This window comes from Sceloporus occidentalis, unplaced genomic scaffold, assembly GCF_023333645.1.
Source record: "Sceloporus occidentalis isolate IW3139 unplaced genomic scaffold, rSceOcc1.0.p SCAF_531, whole genome shotgun sequence".
NCBI lineage: Eukaryota > Metazoa > Chordata > Lepidosauria > Squamata > Phrynosomatidae > Sceloporus > Sceloporus occidentalis.
Window position 1 is genome coordinate 91501 of NW_028317511.1, and position 23488 is coordinate 114988.

General features: G+C 52.7%; 1 protein-coding gene across 1 annotated transcript; it reads right to left on the bottom strand.

Moving 5' to 3' along the window:
* Positions 1–1764: 1764 nt before the first annotated feature.
* LOC149271369 (GRIP1-associated protein 1-like) lies at positions 1765–21518 on the bottom strand. The gene is made up of 27 exons (XM_089507508.1): positions 21477–21518; positions 20931–20997; positions 19989–20050; positions 19812–19838; positions 19156–19263; positions 18942–19080; positions 18680–18810; positions 13897–13936; positions 13117–13514; positions 12766–12797; positions 11894–11941; positions 11549–11648; positions 11004–11081; positions 10785–10877; positions 10291–10425; positions 10032–10127; positions 9743–9955; positions 9300–9413; positions 8065–8142; positions 7675–7770; positions 7395–7451; positions 7074–7173; positions 5696–5823; positions 5273–5395; positions 4268–4361; positions 3332–3486; positions 1765–1854 (listed from the first exon to the last, which is right to left on the bottom strand). The coding sequence occupies exons 1-27, from the start codon at positions 21516–21518 to the stop codon at positions 1765–1767; spliced, it is 2844 nt and encodes a 947-aa protein (XP_089363634.1).
* Between the last annotated feature and the right edge of the window lie 1970 nt (positions 21519–23488).

Consider the following 23488-nt stretch of genomic DNA (forward strand, 5'->3'; position numbering starts at 1 on the left):
GGGGCAGAATTGGCTTTCTCTCTGCTGTATGGGGTGGATTACAGATAGAGGGGATGGGGTGAGACAAGTTCATATTTTTGGTGGAACTTCCCGTGTGGGGGGGTGTATCGGAACCGGACGTGAGCCGACTAGAACGGGTTCCAATTACCTGAAGCTTGATGGGGCAGTTCAGACATCACTGGGGTAGATAGAGGGGCAGATGGGTTTCTGCCGTCCTGTCAGGAAATAGACGTGTTTATAGTGCAGCAAGATGGGGCATCAGGGGCAAGAGGGATGTCTTTCCCTAGATGCCATTTATTTCTCACCCCACATCTTCTCTCCTCTTATTGGGCTGGGTTTGGGACAAGCTCCTCTTATGCCCCTGAAGACCGTGTGCCGGATGCGGACCAGGACCACACAACTCCCGTCCTCGCCGGCCCCAGACAGGGTTTCAGGGTTCTTTTTAGGTTCATCGGAATAAAAGGAAGAAGGGCCCGCTGTGGTTCTCTGCACATGTGGCGGAATATGGGGGCAGCATTTAGGAACTATGAGTCGGTTCAGAATAGGATGGGAGCAACTCTAAATCTAAGATTAGGGGGGCAAAAGGCATTATTAGATGCCCCAAAACACACAGGGGGGCTTTGCGGCAAGAGTAACAAAAAGGGCTAAAACCTTTTTATATAAGTGAAAGGAGATGATGGGATCCAGTACTGGAGTAAGACTTACTGGTCTGGAATGGGCTGTAAGCTTCCTTTTTGTTAAGTGATTCCAGTCCTCTGGAACGGCTCCTGTCTGTAGCGACTGGTTGAATAAGGCTGCTAGCGGCTCTTTGGGGTCCTTTTGGGCCCCAGGATCTGTTGTGGTCTGGATCGTTATCCTCCTATTATTCCTTCTCGTGTCTCTTGCTGTCATCGTGTCCGTTTATAGATAAAGTTTTTATCCCTCTGTTGTTACTCTGGCAGGCACTGCCCTTCCCACTTGTTTGTGCTTTGGGGCATCTAGTAATGTATTTTGCCCCATATGCCTTTATAAGTCTGCTTGTAGTTCCTAAATGGTGCTTTCTCCCCAGTACATGCGCCGGCCGGCTCCAGGACTTCCCCATACGGGAAATTACGTCCCATAGAGCGGGGCCGATCAGCATCATGCTTGCCCAGACCCCCAGGCAGCAAACATACCCTGCTGGGCCGGTAACGTTCTGTGTGTCGGTTAGAGAGGGCATCATTTAATGTATTTAATGAATAAATACCCCCGGCCCCCACTCCACACCCCATAGAGTAATAAATCATACAGCACACGTAGGCTTTTCCCACTTTATTTCCAGTGACGTATACGTTTGCCTGTAGGCTGGCACATGACATGCATGACATCATAACGCCAGCCACCAGCGAGTGGAGCTGCCACTACAGAGTAAAGTTCTCATTACTCACAGCCAGCCCTATCGCGGCCGGCGTCCTCGGAACGAGACACGTGTTACAATATATACAAATCACTGCTAGTCCTGGATACCCCGATAAGCGCAGGACTCAGCCGTTCCCGGGGTACTTGGTGCTGAAGGAATGTGTGATCGTTTGGGGTCTGTAAGGTCCGCCCAAGAGAAACATTCAGACATGGGGGGGGGGGGGCGTTCAGGTTAGGCAAAAATGGGCATCACAGGTAGACGTTGGAAGGACAACGGGGGGGGGGGGGGGGGGGGGGGGACAGCGAGAGGCCGAGGGTAAATACGTCAACCTGACCCCAACCTAAAAATAAAAGTACAAGCGAGGCCGGGGGGGGGCGGAAACGGCTTCAGCTGGACGGGCGAGTCTTGGGGCTTTCTGGACGTGGGATGCATTCCTTGCTCAGTCGCACGATCTCTTGTGAGAGAGCTTCGAGGTCCTGCAGAGACAGAGGGAGACACCAGGTCAGCAGAGACATTAGAGCGCCGGCGCTGCGACCCCCGCTCCCGGACGGGCACTCCGACCCCGGAATATTTCAGTACAGGTGGGGTGTTTCTTAGGCTTATGGGGTCTCCCGTAACACTTGCAGATGTGTTCCAGAACAGATCCGCCTTCCTATCGCTGCAGCAAAGTGGATGAGATTACATTACAATATATATTCTAAACCCTGTCAGCAACTGCCACGCCGCGTCCCACGGCACATGGACAGTCTGATACAGAGAGTATCGAAGCCCAGATCTGACTATGGACCTCTTTGCACAGAAGGTGTACGAGACTGCAGGTTAAAGAGACGTGCGGATATCTGCTACCCCCCTTGCGGGAGACGCGTTTCACTGAGAATTCCCAGGTGGTGGGAAAATCAATGGCAGCTTCCATGCTTGGCGGCAACTCGCGCTCCGTCTGACCTTCTGAGTGAAAGTGACAGCAGGGGATGAGAGGACGCTGAGGCTGTAACACGCCAGTTACACGCTTCACGGGCCAGTGATGACATGGGGTGAGCCGGCTCCCTGCCCAAAGCTGCTTTCAGAGACCCTGCAGAGCGGTGAACGGTTATATGGTGGCCCGCGGCCTCCCCCCCATTACCCGGCGGCCGATGGAAGCATCCGTGGGAATGAATCCAAATCGGAGACAGAACGTTTCCATCTCACGCCCCATGCGGCGCCCGCTCCACATATAAACCACGCAGCATGCGTAAAGCTGCGTGATGGGGGCTTTCAGGATTTTACACCCCGCTGGGTGTCCCTGTAATGCACCGTGGCGGCCGGTCCTGCGCGGCCCATTCTGCAGAGCGGCATCAGTTTCAGGGCAACTGCATCAGCATTAAACGCGCTGCTCGGCTCCTCGCAAAACCCTAACAACGCCTCTAACAGGCAGGGGCATCCAGTCCGACTCCCAGGGGTCTCTGGGCTGAGGGACACTGTGGGAGGGGTGAAGTGGTAAGTAAATAGGCAGTGAGGGGGACGGGGTTTATGATCCTCTCCGGGTGACAACAAATATTGATCGACTTCCTCATTAAATGATGGACTGAAAAGGAAAATGTAATCCCAGCAGCAGAAAAGCCGCTCGCTGCGGTCGCTGGTCAGCAGAGATCATACACCTCCCGATGTGCCCAGCATATACGCCCCCCGATGTGCCTGCGCCCAGCATATACGCCCCCCCGATGTGCCTGCACCCAGCATATACGCCCCCCCGATGTGCCTGCACCCAGCATATACGCCCCCCCGATGTGCCTGCACCCAGCATATACGCCCCCCTCACGTGCTTGCGCCCAGCATATATGCCCCCCCCAAATGCGCCTGTCTGCTCCTGTCATTTGCACCCCGTCTCCCCATAACCAGTGCGTTGTACTCACACACTGCGCATTAACCTGTGTGGGGGTCTCTGCCGGTAATGAACGGGGGTCGCTGGACACTCACCTTCTGCAGGTGCATGTTTTTGGTGAGCTGTTCCTCTAACATGTTCTGCAGCTTCTTATTCATGTCGCGCAGGTTCTCATCTCCAGGTTTCACCAGATCCCGCAGGACGCTGCCGATGCTGCTCCGATCCAGCTGAGGGTGAGCTGCCGAGACATCTGCGCAAGGAAGAATCGGGAGACATGTTAAGCAACAAAGTGACAGACAGAGCTATAATATGAAAAAGAGCTCCGAGTGACTTCACGTGTCACACGGAAAACAAACACAGAGCGTGTTTAACCTCTCAGCTGCTGGAACGAAGGGAGAAATGATTGAGGTTTCTATGAAGATGATTTATTGGCCGGAAGCCGAGCTGATTATGCAGCCGCGGCTGACCCTCCATTTCTTGACGCTTCCTCGTTCTATGTCTCGGTAAATAAAACATGAGCCAATCTTCCAGCACCTGAATTATTCACACCTTACTGCACCGCGCATGCTGACAGCCTCAAAATCCAGAGTGTGCGTCAGCTGATATCAGCCACGTCGACGGCCCGGCCCTGGGCAACACACTGCGGGCCAGGAACACCTTGCTTGGGTAAAAGAAGGATGTGTGTTGCAACGAGGCTGCATTTAACTGCTGAATGTACCCAATGGGTTATTGTGGTCTGGCTCAATACACAGGGGTTAGAACCAAGTATGACAGCCACATGATATACCCACAAGTCAGGGAGCAACCGCCACAAACCACAAGCAGAGAACGGGACACAGACACCAACCAGGGACGAGATGCGATCGGATCAAACAACAGAGCGAATCTGTAACCAGATCCAGCGGCTGCTCAAGGGCAGACAGGAGCCAGAGGGAGCTGGGGGGAGCAGAGAGGTGACGAGGGGCAAACAAGCTGTGGCAGGAAGCACCAACACCCTGACTCATACCCCAACACCCTCAGCCGGCACTCACCTATCCTGCTGTCCATTACGTAGGTTTCAATGATGGCGCTCTTCCTGCAGAGGTCCTCGGCCATCGACGCGCTGCTCACCTCCAAATGCTTCACCTGAAGAAGAAAACATTTGTATAGAAACAGGGGGGTCCTGTATACAGACACATACTGTATTGGCTCGAATATAGGGCGCACTCCCCCCCCCCACTTTATGTCTTTAAAGTGGGGGTGCGGCCTATATTCGGGGTCTAGCGCCCGACGCCTGGGACATGGCAGCGGGGTTAGGATACAGATCCCCCGCAGCGGTGCAGGGGACCTGCATCCTACTCTCTGATACGCTCAGACAGCCTCCCCTGCCAGCACTTTCCACGGGGGGGGGGGGGACTCCCGGGTGTCTTGCGGGGCTGAGTGCCGGCACCGGAAGTTGTATACGCGTATTGCGTAGATGTCCCCTGCCGGCCCCGCAAGACACCCGGGAGTCTGCTCTGGTAAGTCGGGGGGGGGGGGGGGGCAGAGTGGCAGCATATCTTGGGGGGGGGGAGGACAGTGGCAGCATATCTCGGGGGGGGGGGGCAGTGGCAGCATGTTTTTTTGGTGCTTTTTTAAAGAAAAAACCTTGTTCTTTAAAAAAAGCACCAAACTTTTAGGGTGCGGCCTATATACGGGGCAGCCTATATCCGAGCCAATACGGTATATATCATGTACAGATACACGTATATTACATATATCTGTAATAAAATCTCCTGACTCCAATTAGCTTTTGTTGAAGTCGTAGCCATGCTGCGAATGACGGATTCAATATGGACAAGAACAGTAACTTGTGTTATTAGTTGTAAAGATTGTTTTTGTTCATTATTGTAACTTAGACGAAGACCATATTTTAAGACCAATTTATACATAAATGCTGGGAATTTGAGGGTTCACTTACGTTTTCTTGCCACTGTATGGATTACATATAGACACATACTGTACAATACATATAAGAAGAACGCGGACAGACACGCAGATCACACGCAAGGCAGCACCTTCTCCTCCAGCAGCCATTTCTCCTGCTGGATCTCTGCTAGTCTCTGGAACAGGTCTGTGACTTCCTCGTCCGACAGGTCGGCGGGTCTCTGCGCCTGCGACGCTGGGCTGCCTGTGTTAGACTGGAAACACATACAGAATGAGCCCATGGGACTGGGAGGTTGACCCTGCTGAGCGCTCCCCACAGGACCGGGAGGTTCACCCTGCTGAGCGCCCCCCCACAGGACCGGGAGGTTCATCCTCTGCCCACCCCCAAGGGACCGGTAGGTTCATCCTCTGCCGCCCCCACGGGACCGGGAGGTTCACCCTGCAACCCCCCCCCACGGGACCGGGAGGTTCATCCTCTGCCCACCCCCAAGGGACCGGGAGGTTCATCCTCTGCCCGCCCCCACGGGACCGGAAGGTTCATCCTCTGCCCGCACCTTACTGCCGCTGGGGGCCGTGCTCTCCTTCATTATTTCCCTGTAACTGAAGGAGGAGATGCTGCTGCCGTCCCCTGTCTGCGTCCGACTCGGAGAACTAATCTCAGCCAAGACTAAATCCTCCAAACCTACAGGGGAGAGACAGAAGACGTAGAACGTGATACTATATACAGCGTAATGTATATACAGACTCCGCCCCTGGGAGGGGGTACTATATATAGTGTAATGTATATACAGACTCTGGACCTGGGTGAGAGTACTACATACAGTGTAACGTATATACAGACTCCGCCCCTGAGAGGGGATACTATATACAGTGTAACGTATATACAGGCTCCGCCCCTGGGAGGGGGTACTATATACAGTGTAACGTATATACAGACTCCGGACCGGGGAGAGGGTACTATATACAGTGTAACATATATACAGGCTCCGCCCCTGAGAGGGGGTACTATATACAGTGTAACGTATATACAGGCTCCGCCCCTGGGAGGGGGTACTATATACAGTGTAACCTATATACAGGCTCCGCCCCTGGGAGGGGGTACTATATACAGTGTAACGTATATATATATATATAGAGACACGACACACAGGATTAACCCACGGCTCGCTGTGAGATGATGTGGATCGCAGGCCGCCCACGCTTACCGGTGATCAGCACTTTCTTAGTTTTATAAGAGTCATTGCAGCCATTAAATATTAATACCCTGCTGAGAGTGGATGCTTAATGCCTCCGGTGGGAGTAGGGGGAAGCAGGATGGACGGCAGGGAGGCTCTGTCTGCAGAATCGTGGGATGAGAGCGTGTCCCTCCTCCCCACCTGGGCGCTGCCACCCACAGGATGCGCCACGAGCCAAAAACCCTCACTCTGGAGGGCAATGCAGCAAACAGCCAGACAGAGGTCAGACCGGTGGAGAAAAGCAGCCATTAAACAGCTCGTCTAACCCTAACCCACGTCCACGATTTCTCCAAAAGCCAGATGCCTCCAGCCCTTCCCCAATAACCAACCTCCTTACAGACACTGATCAGCTGCCTACGCTGCCCCCCGCAGGCCACGAAGGAGATGGCGGCCACGAATCCCCCACCTCACAGTAGCGCACAGTACACAAAGCACACGGAGAGACCACATCCGCGGTGGACACGGGGCGACACGGGCAACCCGCGGTGTTCACCTCCTGGGGCTCTTGTGGCTTTTACTACCAGATACAAACAGGGTCCCCGAGTGAAGCTAGTCCTGCCGGCCACGACACGCTCGACAACGTCTCCACTCCGCCTGTTACTCGGTTACTGACATGGGAGCCTACACTGGACTACAAATCCCATGACTCTCTGCCAACCAGATCAATGAAGCGCGCCCAGGTCAGGCTGTCACTCACCGCTCCGGGTTTTGCTGTTGGTGAGAATGTCCTGCAAACGTTCCTGCAGCTTGTCTGCGCGTTTCCGTTCCAGGTGAAGCTGTCTCTTTAGATCCTTCAGCTGCAACAGACACAAAACCCATCTCTGTATTAAGAGCGGGTGAGGGGTCCTTGTCCTGGGGTCTGTGTATTAGGAGAGGGTGAGGGGTATGTATCCCGGGGGGCCCTGTATTAGGAGAGGGGTATGTATCCCGGGGGCCGTGTATTAGGAGAGGAGTATGTATCCCGGGGGCCGTGTATTAGGAGTGTTAAATACGTCTATGATTAGGTAACGTAACTTACCGCTGCGCTCCCTTTTTTCTCCAGAATTCGCTGTCCATCCGCGGTATCTTTCACTTCCTGCAGGAATACAGAATATTAGAAAAGCTGCGGAACGCGATGACAGTGGGTCGGGTAACGTGGCCCCCGGTCTCACCAAAAAAATGAGCGGGAAACATGGCCGGCAACAGAAGGGCCGGAGGCGGCCCGGCCGGTGACCCGCATTACAGAGGCAATAGGGAACTTGGCTGCTAAACGCAGGGAATTAGGGTTTGAATCAGAATGAATGCTGCTCAGGATGTACCTGTCTCAGAAGGTCTATGGTTAGCTGGAGATCTGCTCTCTCTTGTGTAAAAGCTTCCAGCTCTCCTCTCATCTGATTCAGCTCCTGGCTCTTTAACTGATATTCAAAAGAAACGGTCATCAGAGAAACCCCCCGGTGACCCCAGCAGGAGGAAAACCTTACCCTAACCTCACATAATGAGGCAGAATATCTAATACCCCTCCTGTGTATAATGAGGCAGAATATCTGATATACCCCTCCTGGTGTATAATGAGGCAGAATATCTGATATACCCCTCCTGTGTATAATGAGGCAGAATATCTGATATACCCCTCCTGTGTATAATGAGGCAGAATATCTGATATAAGTGATTACGCCGCACAGAGCCAGGCTTTCCAGCCCTTGACTTACATTGAGGTCCTCCGTGTGCTCGGCTCGGAGTCCGGCCACATCTTCCTGGTGCCGCAGCTCGTTCTTCTCGATGGTTTCCTGCAGAAACATGGTTACGCCTCTGTGAAAGATGTAGGTACCTCTGCCCCCCGCCACCCCGCTCACACGCCTCTGCCCCTGCTCACACGCATGCGCCTCTACCCCCCGCCGCCCTGCTCGCACGCACCTCTGCCCCCGCCGCCCCGCTCGCACGCACGCACCTCTGCCCCCGCCGCCCCACTCGCACGCACCTCTGCCCCCCCCCCGACATCGCCACTCGCACGCACCTCTGCCCCCCCCCGACATCGCCACTCGCACGCACCTCTGCCCCCCCCCGACATCGCCACTCGCACGCACCTCTGCCCCCCCCGACATCGCCACTCGCACGCACCTCTGCCCCCCCGACATCGCCACTCGCACGCACCTCTGCCCCCCCCGACATCGCCACTCGCACGCACCTCTGCCCCCCCGACATCGCCACTCGCACGCACCTCTGCCCCCCCCGACATCGCCACTCGCACGCACCTCTGCCCCCCCGACATCGCCACTCGCACGCACCTCTGCCCCCCCGACATCGCCACTCGCACGCACCTCTGCCCCCCCCCGACATCGCCACTCGCACGCACCTCTGCCCCCCCCGACATCGCCACTCGCACGCACCTCTGCCCCCCCGACATCGCCACTCGCACGCACCTCTGCCCCCCCTGACATCGCCACTCGCAGGCACCTCTGCCCCCCCGACATCGCCACTCGCACGCACCTCTGCCCCCCCCCGACATCGCCACTCGCACGCACCTCTGCCCCCCCGACATCGCCACTCGCACGCACCTCTGCCCCCCCGACATCGCCACTCGCACGCACCTCTGCCCCCCGACATCGCCACTCGCATGCACCTCTGCCCCCCCGACATCGCCACTCGCACGCACCTCTGCCCCCCCCGACATCGCCACTCGCACGCACCTCTGCCCCCCCGACATCGCCACTCGCACGCACCTCTGCCCCCCCGACATCGCCACTCGCACGCACCTCTGCCCCCCCCGACATCGCCACTCGCACGCACCTCTGCCCCCCCGACATCGCCACTCGCACGCACCTCTGCCCCCCCGACATCGCCACTCGCACGCACCTCTGCCCCTCCGACATCGCCACTCGCACGCACCTCTGCCCCCCCCGACATCGCCACTCGCACATACCCCAGCAGCACCGCTTGCACATACCTCTGCTTCCTTCAGTCGCCTCTCAAACCATCCCTTGGTTCCCTCGAGTGACTGGATCTGTAAGCGCAGCTCCTCGGCTGTCTGCTGGAGACCCTCCAGCTCCCGGCTCCGGGCCTGCAACACACACGGGTAGCGATACTCGCGTTACTTACATCCCCGCTAATTGTCTAAAGGGGATACTGCGTAGGTTTAATTAAACAAGGCCCATAATCACAGTGACTGTCACTCTGTCCTGGCTCAAGCAGCCATTTTTATCCACAACAAACCCAAAATAGGGTCACAAGCGCTCAGCGGGAAGTTGGGCTGCGGCCCCTGCTTGGGGTGGATATCTCAGTCCTGGTATTTAGTGAACTTCTGACTTTAATACATGGTTTTGGGATGTTACAGGAAAGAACGAGCTCCCATTCGATTTTAGGATGGTGGCCGTAGCCGGGACCTCTCACCTTCTCGTCACGCAGTTGTGCCCGTAGCGCTTCCTCTCCTCGGTTCTTTTCTTCATGGAGCTCCCGGAGCTCCTTCTCATACTTGGCTCTGATACTCAGCACCTCCTTCTCATGCTGAAGCTTAATGTTTCCCACCTCGTCCTTGTGCTGAGTCTTCTCCTGCAACATCTCAATAGCCATCTCATCCAGCATGGCTTTTCTCTTGTCAGCACTCTGCAAGGGACAGGGGAACGAGTCGGTCGCCGGGTCACTGGATCTGGAGGGCAACTGAAATCAAAGCATGCGCTACCTTACGAGCTTCCTCTAGGTCCTGCTGTAGGCGCCGAATGTCCTGCGTCTGATCCTGAATCTGCTCTACCAGCCGAGCGTTTGCTCGGAAAGACTCCTGCAAAGAAAGAGAACAGAGTCGCGAGTAACGAGACGGGGCGAGAGATCCTTACCGGCCTCTAAAGAAAAAAAAATGGACGGCTAAGAAAAACGCAGCGTCTTAGACTACAGCTTTTCCCCACCATGATGGAAAGCGAGTGCCGGGGCCGCCGGGATCACACCTGTAGCTGCGTGTTCAGATCCTCTATCCGAGTCTGTAGCGCTTCGTTGTCTCTGCGTAGCTCCTGGAGCTCTTCGGCGAGGGACGCGCTCTGTTCCCGCAGCAGACCGAGCTCCTGAGTCCGTGACGTCTGGATCTGTGTATGCCAAAGATTGACGTATCAGACAGTGTGGGGGATAATCCGTTAAACGAGGCGCACGGGCACAATCACCGTCCCGACACAAGCCGGACCCGGCGCTATGGAATCATTTAAAGGATTCCAGTGACAGCGTTTTGGAAATTGGACGAGATGGAAAGAAATTTCCCGGCGCAGGCGACTCTCAAACGGGGTCCTGGATGAAGCCAAATCCCCACAGAGGGTCTGGCCGGGGATTAATCAGTACAATAAAACCATTAGAACTATTCTATACCCTGCTGCGCCCGCTAATGGAGGGATCAGACTCTGCAGGCACTGGGTTAAACTGCCCCAGCTGTGCCCTCCAGGTGGCTAAGTACCTGCTCCAGGGCAGCTAGGCTGGTGCGCAGGGCACTGTTCTCAGACAGAACGGACTCCACCTGCTCCTGGCTCTCCGCGCTCCGCCATGCCACCTGCCCCCAAACACGGCCACAGACATAGGCGAGAGAGACAAGCAGAAGAGTTCAGCAACTAAAGGCATGAATGTAAGGTGAGTGTCCGGGGCAGGAGCGAGGAGTGGCGGCAAAGGGGGTAATTACCTGTTGCTGCAGTCCTTGGAGAGTCCTTTCATGCTCCTGTTTCAGGCTCTGAAGTTGTTCCCTCAGCTCGGTACAGCTCTGTAGAGACACCAAATGACAGGAACCGGCCACCATTATCACAGATCACTTATACCCCAGAGACCCCCTGGCCGGCTCGCGTGCCCGCAGCTCTTATACCCCAGAGACCCCCTGACCGGCTCGGGTGCCCGCGGCTCTTATACCCCAGAGACCCCCTGACCGGCTCGGGTGCCAGCGGCTCTTATACCCCAGAGACCCCCTGACCGGCTCGGGTGCCCGCGGCTCTTATCCCCAGAGACCCCCTGACCGGCTCGGGTGCCCGAGGCTCTTATACCCCAGAGACCCCCTGACCGGCTCGGGTGCCAGCGGCTCTTATACCCCAGAGACCCCCTGACCGGCTCGGGTGCCCGCGGCTCTTATCCCCAGAGACCCCCTGACCGGCTCGGGTGCCCGAGGCTCTTATACCCCAGAGACCCCCTGACCGGCTCATGTGCCCGCGGCTCTTATACCCACAAAGAGCCCCTGACCTGATAGGCTGTCTGTAGCTCCTGCTGCATCTTTTGATTCTTTAAGTTCAGAGCTTTTATTTCGCTCTCTTTCTTCTGCTGAATTTCTTCAATTTTAGTTCTTGTAAACACATAAAAAAAATAAAAAGCAAGATAAGACAACACAGCTCAGAGTGTTCATGCCAACGGGGCAGAGAGGCAGGGCTCAGCGGGCCACCGGGGCAAATAGGGCTCAGCGTGCCAATGCTGACTGTCCAGACAGGGCTCAGTGTGCCAACGGGGCAGACAGACAGGGCTCAGTATATCACTGGACAGACAGGGCTTGGGGTGTCACTGGTGAACATACACAGACACGTCATGTCTTACCTGCTGTCGTTGTACAAAGCCTCTTTGTCTGTCTGTAGCCGCAGGTAGCTGCAACATGCGCAGGATAAACATACAAAGTGTCAGGACAGACCATGGACTCAATCTCAGGGGAGAGAGAATAAACAGGGAGAGGGTGAGGAGAGATATATATAGAAGGGGAGAGGGTGAGGAGAGAGATATACAGGAGGGGAGAGGGTGAGGAGAGAGATATACAGGAGGGGAGAGGGTGAGGAGAGAGATATACAGAAGGGGAGAGGGTGAGGAGAGAGATATACAGGAGAGAGAGAGAGGGTGAGGAGAGAGATATACAGGAGGGGAGAGGGTGAGGAGAGAGATATACAGGAGGGGAGAGGGTGAGGAGAGAGATATACAGGAGGGGAGAGGGTGGGGAGAGAGATATACAGGAGGGGAGAGGGTGGGGAGAGAGATATACAGGAGGGGGGAGGGCGAGGAGAGAGATGTTCAGGAGGGGAGAGGGTGAGGGGAGAGATATACAGGAGGGGAGAGGGTGAGGAGAGAGATATACAGGAGGGGAGAGGGTGAGGAGAGAGATATACAGGAGGGGAGAGGGTGAGGAGAGAGAGAGAGAGAGAGATATACAGGAGGGGAGAGGGTGAGGAGAGAGAAATACAGGAGGGGAGAGGGTGGGGAGAGAGATATACAGGAGGGGAGAGGGAAAAAAGAGAGATATACAGGAGGGGAGAGGATGAGGAGAGAGATATACAGGAGGGGAGAGGGTAAAGAGAGAGATATACAGGAGGGGAGAGGATGAGGAGAGAGATATACAGGAGGGGAGAGGGTGAGGAGAGAGATATACAGGAGGGGAGGGTAAAGGGGTGGTGAATGGGGAGCAGCGATGCCGTTACACAGACCTATCATGCTTCTTCTTTAATTTTTCAGCAATCTGAAAGGAGAACAAGAAAAGCTTAAAATATCTACATACAAGGCCAGCCATATGCGCTGCACACTCACGTCACACGCTACACACACACACGCACACACACGTCACACGCTGCACACACACACGTCACACGCTGCACACACACGTCACACGCTGCACACACACACGTCACACGCACGCTGCACACGCACGCACACGTCACATGCTGCACACACACACGTCACACGCTGCACACACACATGTCACACGCTGCACACACACGTCACACGCTGCACACACACACATGTCACACGCACGCACACACACGTCACATGGGACGTACCTTTATCTGCTCCTCCTGTAGCACAGAAATTTTCCCCTGTTCAGAACCAAATAAAATGTTAGCCTCAGAAGCTGGAGGTAACAGGGCAGGGGGTAACAGGGCAGGGGGTAAATGGCTCGGGGTAACAGGGCAGGGGGTAACAGGGCAGGGGGTAACTGGCTCGGGGTAACAGGGCAGGGGGTAACAGGGCAGGGGGTAACAGGGCAGGGGGTAACAGGGCAGGGGGTAACAGGGCAGGGGGTAACAGGGCAGGGGGTAACTGGCTCGGGGTAACAGGGCAGGGGGTAACAGGGCAGGAGGTAACAGGGCAGGGGGTAACAGGGCAGGGGGTAACAGGGCAGGGGGTAACAGGGCAGGGGGTAAATGGCTCGGGGTAGCTGGGCAGAGCCAGCTCAGTCCTGCTCAGACAGGTGGGAGATACGGGGTCTCGGAGCGCAGCCCTCACCTGCTGGGCGGTTATCTGCTCTCGTAAAAGCTGCTTCTCTTCCGTTTCTGCCTCTAATTTCAGTGTCATTCCTACATAAAACAGGAAGTGATTCAGCGACAGATAATACCCCCCCCGCGCTGTATACATTAATATACTCCCCCCGCGCTGTATACATTAATATACTCCCCCCGCGCTGTATACATTAATATACCCCCCCGCGCTGTATACATTAATATACATTAATATACCTCCCCGTGCTGTATCCGATCATATACCCCCGGCACTGTATACAATAATATACCCCCAGTGCTGTACATTAATATCAGGGGCATGAATGTGGAACCCGCACTCACCTTGTAAATTTTCGACACCAGGCGGCCAGCATGATGATTCCTGCAAAACAGACAGTATAAGTCCAATACAGTAATGACCCCCAGCGCTGTATACAGTAATATAACCCCCAACACTATATACAGTAATATAACCCCCAGCGCTGTATACAGTAATATAACCCCCAGCGCTGTATACAGTAATATAACCCCCAACACTATATACAGTAATATAACCCCCAGCGCTGTATACAGTAATATAACCCCCAGCGCTGTATACAGTAATATAACCCCCAGCGCTGTATACAGTAATATAACCCCCCAGCGCTGTATACAGTAATATAACCCCCAGCGCTGTATACAGTAATATAACCCCCAGCGCTGTATACAGTAATATAACCCCCAGCGCTGTATACAGTAATATAACCCCCAGCGCTGTATACAGTAATATAACCCCCAGCGCTGTATACAGTAATATAACCCCCCAGCGCTGTATACAGTAATATAACCCCCAGCGCTGTATACAGTAATATAACCCCCCAGCGCTGTATACAGTAATATAACCCCCAACACTATATACAGTAATATAACCCCCAGCGCTGTATACAGTAATATAACCCCCAGCGCTGTATACAGTAATATAACCCCAAACACTATATACAGTAATATAACCCCCAGCGCTGTATACAGTAATATAATCCCCCAGTGCTGTATACAGTAATATAACCCCCAGCGCTGTATACAGTAATATAACCCCCCAGTGCTGTATACAGTAATATAACCCCCAACACTATATACAGTAATATAACCCCCAGCGCTGTATACAGTAATATATCCCCCCCAAGCGCTGTATACAGTAATATAACCCGCAACACTATATACAGTAATATAACCCCCAGCGCTGTATACAGTAATATAACCCCCAGCGCTGTATACAGTAATATAACCCCCAGCGCTGTATACAGTAATATAACCCCCCAGCGCTGTATACAGTAATATAACCCCCCAGCGCTGTATACAGTAATATAACCCCCAGCGCTGTATACAGTAATATAACCCCCAGCGCTGTATACAGTAATATAACCCCCAACACTATATACAGTAATATAACCCCCAGCGCTGTATACAGTAATATAACCCCCAGCGCTGTATACAGTAATATAACCCCAAACACTATATACAGTAATATAACCCCCAGCGCTGTATACAGTAATATAATCCCCCAGTGCTGTATACAGTAATATAACCCCCAGCGCTGTATACAGTAATATAACCCCCAGCGCTGTATACAGTAATATATCCCCCCCAAGCGCTGTATACAGTAATATAACCCGCAACACTATATACAGTAATATAACCCCCAGCGCTGTATACAGTAATATAACCCCCAGCGCTGTATACAGTAATACCCCCCAGCGCTGTATACAGTAATATAACCCCCCAGCGCTGTATACAGTAATATAACCCCCAGCACTGTATACAGTAATATAACCCCCAGCGCTGTATACAGTAATATAACCCCCAGCACTGTATACAGTAATATAACCCCCAGCGCTGTATACAGTAATATAACCCCCCCAGCGCTGTATACAGTAATATAACCCCCCAGTGCTGTATACAGTAATATAACCCCCAGCACTGTATACAGTAATATAACCCCCAGCGCTGTATACAGTAATATAACCCCCAGCGCTGTATACAGTAATATAACCCCCAGCGCTGTATACAGTAATATAACCCCCAGCGCTGTATACAGTAATATAACCCCCAGCGCTGTATACAGTAATATAACCCCCAACACTATATACAGTAATATAACCCCCAGCGCTGTATACAGTAATATAACCCCCAGCGCTGTATACAGTAATATAACCCCCAGCGCTGTATACAGTAATATAACCCCCAGCGCTGTATACAGTAATATAAACCCCCAGCGCTGTATACAGTAATATAACCCCCAGCGCTGTATACAGTAATATAACCCCCAGCGCTGTATACAGTAATATAACCCCCAGCGCTGTATACAGTAATATAACCCCCAACACTATATACAGTAATATAACCCCCAGCGCTGTATACAGTAATATAACCCCCAGCGCTGTATACAGTAATATAACCCCCAGCGCTGTATACAGTAATATATCCCCCCCAAGCGCTGTATACAGTAATATAACCCGCAACACTATATACAGTAATATAACCCCCAGCGCTGTATACAGTAATATAACCCCCAGCGCTGTATACAGTAATACCCCCCAGCGCTGTATACAGTAATATAACCCCCCAGCGCTGTATACAGTAATATAACCCCCAGCGCTGTATACAGTAATATAACCCCCAGCGCTGTATACAGTAATATAACCCCCAGCACTGTATACAGTAATATAACCCCCAGCGCTGTATACAGTAATATAACCCCCCCAGCGCTGTATACAGTAATATAACCCCCCAGTGCTGTATACAGTAATATAACCCCCAGCACTGTATACAGTAATATAACCCCCAGCGCTGTATACAGTAATATAACCCCCAGCGCTGTATACAGTAATATAACCCCCAGCGCTGTATACAGTAATATAACCCCCAGCGCTGTATACAGTAATATAACCCCCAGCGCTGTATACAGTAATATAACCCCCAGCGCTGTATACAGTAATATAACCCCCAGCGCTGTATACAGTAATATAACCCCCAGCGCTGTATACAGTAATATAACCCCCAGCGCTGTATACAGTAATATAAACCCCCAGCGCTGTATACAGTAATATAACCCCCAGCGCTGTATACAGTAATATAACCCCCCAGCGCTGTATACAGTAATATAACCCCCAGCGCTGTATACAGTAATATAAACCCCCAGCGCTGTATACAGTAATATAACCCCCAGCGCTGTATACAGTAATATAACCCCCCAGCGCTGTATACAGTAATAATGTCGGTCGCGATGACAGAAACCTAGTTTTATCTCATTTTGGCCTCCGTGATACTGCTCTCTCATGGCTCACTTCCTACCTCTCTGATCGTACCTTCAGTGTCTCTGTCTCCAGTAACGCTTCCCCTCCCTCAGTCGGGGATCCCAAGGCTCAGTTTTAGGACCCCTTCTGTTCTCTCTTTACAATTCCTCCCTTGGCAAACTGGTATCATCGTTTGGCTTTTAATACCATCTGTATGCTGATGACACCCAGATCTATCTATCCTCCCCTGATCTCTCTCCCTCTGTCTTAGATCGTGTATCTAACTGTCTCGCCTCTGTCTCTACCTGGATGTCTGCACGTTTCTTGAAACTCAACCTCTCCAAAACTGAACTCCTCATCTTCCCTCCCTCCAATGCTAAGATTCCCCCATCAATTCCCTTGTTAATGGCGCCATCATCTCCCCGTCTACTCATGCACGCTGTCCTGGTGTCACCCTTGACTCCGACCTTTCGTTCACCCCCTACATTCAGTCTGTCTCTAAAAACTGTCGCCTTCATCTTAAGAACATCGCCCGCATCCGTCCCTTCCTAACACAGCGTGCCACTAAGGCTCTCGTCCATGCCCTGATCATCTCCCGTCTTGATTACTGTAACTCTGTCTTAGCCGGTCTCCCTCTTAACCGTCTCACCCCTCTACAATCCGCCATGAATGCTGCCGCCAGACTTATCTTCCTCTCCCATCGCTTTACTAACGTCTCTGCCCTCTGTCCGTCTCTGCCCTCTGTCCGTCTCTGCCCTCTGTCCGTCTCTGCCCTCTGTCCGTCTCTGCCCTCTGTCCGTCTCTGCCCTCTGTCCGTCTCTGCCCTCTGTCCGTCTCTTCACTGGCTGCCTGTGCACTTCAGGATTCATTTCAAAATTCTCACTCTTACTTTCAAAGCACTTCACAGCGACCCCCCCCCACATCTACTCCCTCATCTCTAAATACCCTCCTCACTGCTCTCTCCGCTCATCCGATGATCTCCTTCTATCCTCTCCTCTGATTTCTCGCTCTCATGCCCGCTTACAAGATTTCTCCAGGGCTGCCCCTATCCTCTGGAACGCTCTCCCCTGTCTATCCGTCTCTCTCCCCTGTCTATCCGGCTCTCCCCCTGCCTTTATTCCTTCAAAAAATCCCTCAAGACCCACTTCTTTAAGGATGCTTACAACATAGCACATTAACCCCTTTCCTCCCATACAACATAGCACACTAACGCCCTCCCATACTCCCATAGCTCACCTTTCCTAGTCCCTCTCCTGCGATACTTTTACTCGTCTGGCTGGTCTATCCCTAACAACGGCACTTTTACCTATTGTGTAATACACCCAACTCCCTCTAGACTGTAAGCTCCTGTGCTCAGGGCCCTCCTCACCTGTTGTCTCTGTTAGTCAATTTTGTTATATACTACTTATGTCCTGTCTACCTATTGTACAGCGCTACAGAATTTGATGGCGCTATATAACACAATAAATAATAATAAACTCCCTTTATCTGCAGACCTGGAGCCGCCATTGCCACTGACGCTTTATGGAAATGCTAATTAAGTCTTAAGAGTCCATCTGGGTGGTTAAGACAGAGCCATTCTATTGTTACCCACAGGCAGTATTATAAGGAGGCAGTGTGTTTGTTGAGTAGATTGGGGATCAGATAACAGAGCGAGGACTCTCAATGGCTAATATGCAGCGGCCTGAAAACAGTAGGGCAAAAACTACAACTGGGGGAAAACTAGGGTTGTGGAAAACCTATATTTTTATCCGATTCTGAGAATAATCCCGGCCAGTCTGTACGTATCCGATCGTAGGAATAAGGAGCTTTGGTGGGGACACACAGAGAGCTCGGCATGCAGTTTGTATTACCTGCCCAGTGAGTCCATCTGCCCCTGGCAGTGGCAAAGTCTCAGCACTGTTTTGTGCCCCGAGGTGACCATTGGCCTGTAATTCCTGACTCTTGAGGGAAGACGTTTCCTTATCGCGGCGCTCACTCAGAGCTAAAAACAGAGAGATAAGCTGTCAATATCCAGAGAGACGGTCTGCAGATGCATCAGAGGGACCGACAGACAGAGAGCAGAGATAGTAGACGGACACCCAAAAACACAGATTCCAGCGGAGCGTTCCTCACCTGAGATGGTTTTCTGCAGAGCCGTGTTCTCTGCTTGTAGCCTTCTTAGCTCTTCGTCTGTGGCCCCCGGGGCCAGGGACGGGCCACCTTCCTTCAGCTGCATGTTTTCTCTTTCTAGCTGCTCAATCTGGGAGCAGAGCTAAGAGCAAACAACCATGAATATACCACCAACCCTGCAAGGCAGCGTCCCCTGCAGGCGGCCACAGGCCAGTACCTTGGACAGCTCCTGCATCAACGTGCTGTTCTGGAGGCGGAAATCATCCTCCTGACTGTGAAGCTTCCCCTGCAGCATCTCATTCTCACCCAGCAAAGCCTCCACCTCCTGCATGGGGCAGAAAAAAAGAACAGGGGGAGGGCAAAAGGAGAGGGCCTGACGAGGTCCCTCAGAGCAGGAGACTACAGCCAATGGGGAACAGAGTAAAAACTGCACCCTTCTCCATTCCATCCCTGTGGGAGGAGCCAGACCCGGGCACCAACCATCTGCATGGGAGCAGCCAGACCTGGGCCATCACACATCCGCATGGGAGGAGCCAAACCCGTGGTACCACCCATCAGCATGGGAGGAGCCATACATGGAGTTCCACCCATGTAGGAGGAGCCAGACCTGGCGTGACTCCCATCCCCGTGGGAGTAGCCAGACCCGGGGCACCACCCATCAATGTGGGAGGGGCCAGACCCAGGGCCCCCACATAATGCATGGGAGGAGCCAAACCCCATGGGTCCCACCTGGCTGCATAGGAGCACAGCCGGCCTACATTCCCCTGCACAGACTTCAAGCCAAAAGAAAAATATACAGAAAATATAAACAAGTCTGTGGCTCCATCAGCACACAGTGGGTTAAAATTCAGGTACTGGGGCCCTTTATCTCACCTGGGCCTTCTTGCTTTTGCTCAGTGCCTACAAAAGAAAGAAGAAGCGGGTAAACGAGTGGTGAGGCGTGCCCTACGACACTGGGACAGCCACAGAGAGAGAAATAAGGTGATGGAGGGGCAGATTTCCTGCCTTGTTACACGTGGGGCGAACGCTGTGAGAGCGCGTGGCCTTTACCTTCTGAGCTTTTGCAAAGTCTCGCTCCAGCGAGGTCTGTTTCTGGCGGAGAGACGAAAGCTCTGCAGAGAAAAAGGCAGCAGACTTACAGAGGAACACGGGCAATGGGAGCGGGAGCAGAGAAGAGCACGTGGGGTATGATTATATAAATATATATAGATAATTATATAAACAGGAGGCAGGCGCGGGGTACGAGATTATATATAATAATATAGAGGGGAGGCAGGTGCGGGGTACGAGATCATATATAATAATATAAACAGGAGGCAGGCGCGGGGTACGAGATAATATATAATAATATAAACAGGAGGCAGGCGCGGGGTACGAGATAATATATAATAATAATATAGAGGGGAGGCAGGCGTGGGGTACGAGATCATATATAATAATATAAACAGGAGGCAGGCGCGGGGTACGAGATAATATATAATAATAATAATATAGACGGGAGGCAGGCGCGGGGTACAAGATAATATATAATAATATAGAAAGAAGGCAGGCGCGGGGTACAAGATAATATATAATAATATAGAAGGGAGGCGGGGTACAAGATCATATATAATAATATAGACGGGAGGTAGGCGCGGGGTACGAGATAATATATAATAACAATATAGACGGGTGGCAGGCGTGGAGTACAAGATAATATATAATAATATAGAAGGGAGGCAGGCGCGGGGTACGAGATAATATATAATAATATAGAAGGGAGGCAGGCGCGGGTTCTAGATAATATATAATAATATAGACGGGAGGTAGGCGCGGGGTACGAGATAATATATAATAATATAGAGAGGAGGCGGGTGTAAGGTACAAGATAATATATAATAATATGGACGGGTGACGGGCGCATGGTATGAGATAATATATAATAATATAGACGGGCGCGGGGTATGAGATAATATGTAATTATATAGATGGGAGGTGGGGTATCTCACACACCCTGGCTGTTCTTGCGCAGGCTGTCTGACAGCTGGTAGTTCTGCGTCCGGAGTTCAAGGAGCTGAGCCTGAAACACAAAGAAAAACACGATGAATAAAGTGGAAGCCGCAGTCATAACATACAGCGCATCCCCTGACATCACCCTATGACATCATCAACAGGGGTTCCGGAGGGTACTATCTGCCGAGGGGAGGGGCAGAGCATAGACAGGTACTCTCAGCGGAGGGGAGGGGCAGAGCATAGACAGGTACTCTGTGATGAGGGGCAGAGCATAGACAGGTACTCTCTTCCAAGGGGAGGGGCAGAGACAGGTACTCTTTGATGAGGGGGCAGAGTTCCTTAGGTATCCCCATGGAAGGGCAGGGCATTGCCAAGTATTCCCTCGGAGGAGAAGGCCATCATCACACACCCCTGCAAAGGCAGAATATCACCATGTTCCCCCAGGAGATGCAGAACTCTCTAATGAGCATTCACGTCACGCAGTTCCAGTATGGCATCAACACCAAGTGACAGCTGATGACGTCACTCCCCGCCGCTCTCTCTCACCTGCATCCGCTGGAACTCCTCTTCGGACAGAGCCTGCGCCATCATCCCTTCGCCGGGAGGGGAAACCGGACAAATCTCTGCACCTACAGCGCTTAGCCAAACCCCCCTCCTGCAGCACCGCGCAAGGGTACCGCCCGCAACAGACCATAGAAAGCGCAACCAGGGCCAGAGCAGATCCGAACGCAACTCGGGATCATAGAGACTACACCGGCTGGACAGTAGAACGGAGCCTGGAGAACCGGCTCAGCCCAGATATGCTGCCCTCTGCAGGACGCCAGGGGCATTACCTGTGGATGTAACCCGGGAGGCAGGTGTAAAAGCTCGGCTGTGTGGGGCAGGGGTAAAAGCTCGGCTCTGTGGGGCAGGTGTAAACGCATGGTCCTCTGGGGCAAGGGTAAAAGCTCGGCCCTCTGATTGGGCGGCTGAGACTCCGCTGCTTACCAAAGATTTGGGACCCTTGGGTCAGATTCTTGGGGCGTATGAAGAGGGTACGGGCCGTATCGACTTGACCGGCTGTGCTGGGCAGGGGATTGGATGCCGGTTTTAATGGCGTTATTGGCTATCATCATATTTCTGCCCTTCTTTGGGGCAAGTCTCTGTCCTGGTGCAAAGAAAATGACGGCATTTTATAGACAATATAAAGCGATTTATTTAAAGGATTAGCGTTACAAGTAATAGAAAAACATAAACCTTAAGTGTGAAGAGATGGGGTGAGGCCTGCCCCCCCCAACATGTCTGTTCTGCCCCAACATTCACCAAATCTGCCCCAAAAATAAAAACATTTGTCCTCGTGATTCCCGCATCACCTGCCCAAACCCCTCTTCGGTCACAATCAACGTGCTGCAAGGGACGGCAATTGCAGATCTGTCTGTACATGTAACACGCTTGTAACACGCAAGTCAGGGGGTTTAGTGTTGTTACGCTTTGTTTTATTTTGCAGTATTGATATAAACCGGCCGGGGGAATGGAGTCATACAGATCGTGCATTGTGTCCATTTCAACTACAGGTGGCTCGCGCCCTATGAGCCCAAAAGATGCCCTGGCGTAGCGTAAGTAGCGTTAGTCCTGACCTCCCGACTGGTCAACAAGCTGCATACAGATGGAGATGTAAGGAGTGTTTCCATGTGCAGTGCTGGACCCAGCCTGTCCAGATGGGCATCACGTATCTAGCAGCCCGGGGCAGGAGTCTTCATTGGGCTCTGCCTGGGGCAGGAGTGAGATATCATGAATGACATGTTCCTTGTAAATGTATCAAGAGGTAAAGCTACATGAGTGAACCTGCACGCCGTGTACCCAGGACCACTGCATGTCACACATGACTCTTTCTCGTTAACATGTAACTGCCGTGATTTCTGGCTCCCCACACAGCTCCTTCATGGACTCCATGTTGTATCTGCTGTCTCAGTTTTGTCCGGCATTCAGTCTGTCCCCCCCCCCCCCAAATACCACCATCGGAAGGTGTTACCTATAAAGGTGTCACTGAGGGACATCTGTGAACATGAGGAAAAGTCTATGCCCCAGAGCTACAAATGGCCAGTTTTCTTGGTGTTCAGTGGCTCCCGCTACGTGTTAGGATCCCTTTAGGGAAGCCCCATTGCACACGCGATTCATGCCAAGGTGTCAGCTGATGGTTACGGAAGTTCACGTATGAAGGATAACAAGGAGTGTTTGGTTACCTAACTGGGCTTGGCCACGTATGTAACCGCCTTCTGGTACATATCAGTGCTACGTGTCCGCACAGACCATCCATGGCTGGTTCTGTGGTTGCATCGTATGATGCGTGCCCCGTGTTTGTAAGAATTTTGTTACTGCCACGTAGAATAACCTCTCCGGCCCTCGCTGCTCATCACCACTCGGCCTCCGCAGAGTCGGTGGACTCGCAGTGTCCGCGGGTGGGTAAGCTGGGTTCACTTGGGTGAGAAGCCCATTGCGTGGCAGCGAGGGAAGTTAGTGTCATCGTGGCGGGATTCTGCTTCTTCGTCGGTTTCAGGAGGTTATCTCCGGGAGGAGAT

Bases quoted from the DNA above. Each gene is read 5' to 3' on its own strand.
- LOC149271369 (XM_089507508.1), bottom strand. From the start codon at position 21,518: ATGGCGCAGGCTCTGTCCGAAGAGGAGTTCCAGCGGATGCAG. The intron at 10,878-11,003 runs GTAATTACCCCC...GTTTGGGGGCAG, and splicing joins TCCAAGGACTGCAGCAACAG to GTGGCATGGCGGAGCGCGGA. The intron at 4,362-5,272 runs GTGCTGCCTTGC...TTTCTTCTTCAG, and splicing joins AATGGCTGCTGGAGGAGAAG to GTGAAGCATTTGGAGGTGAG.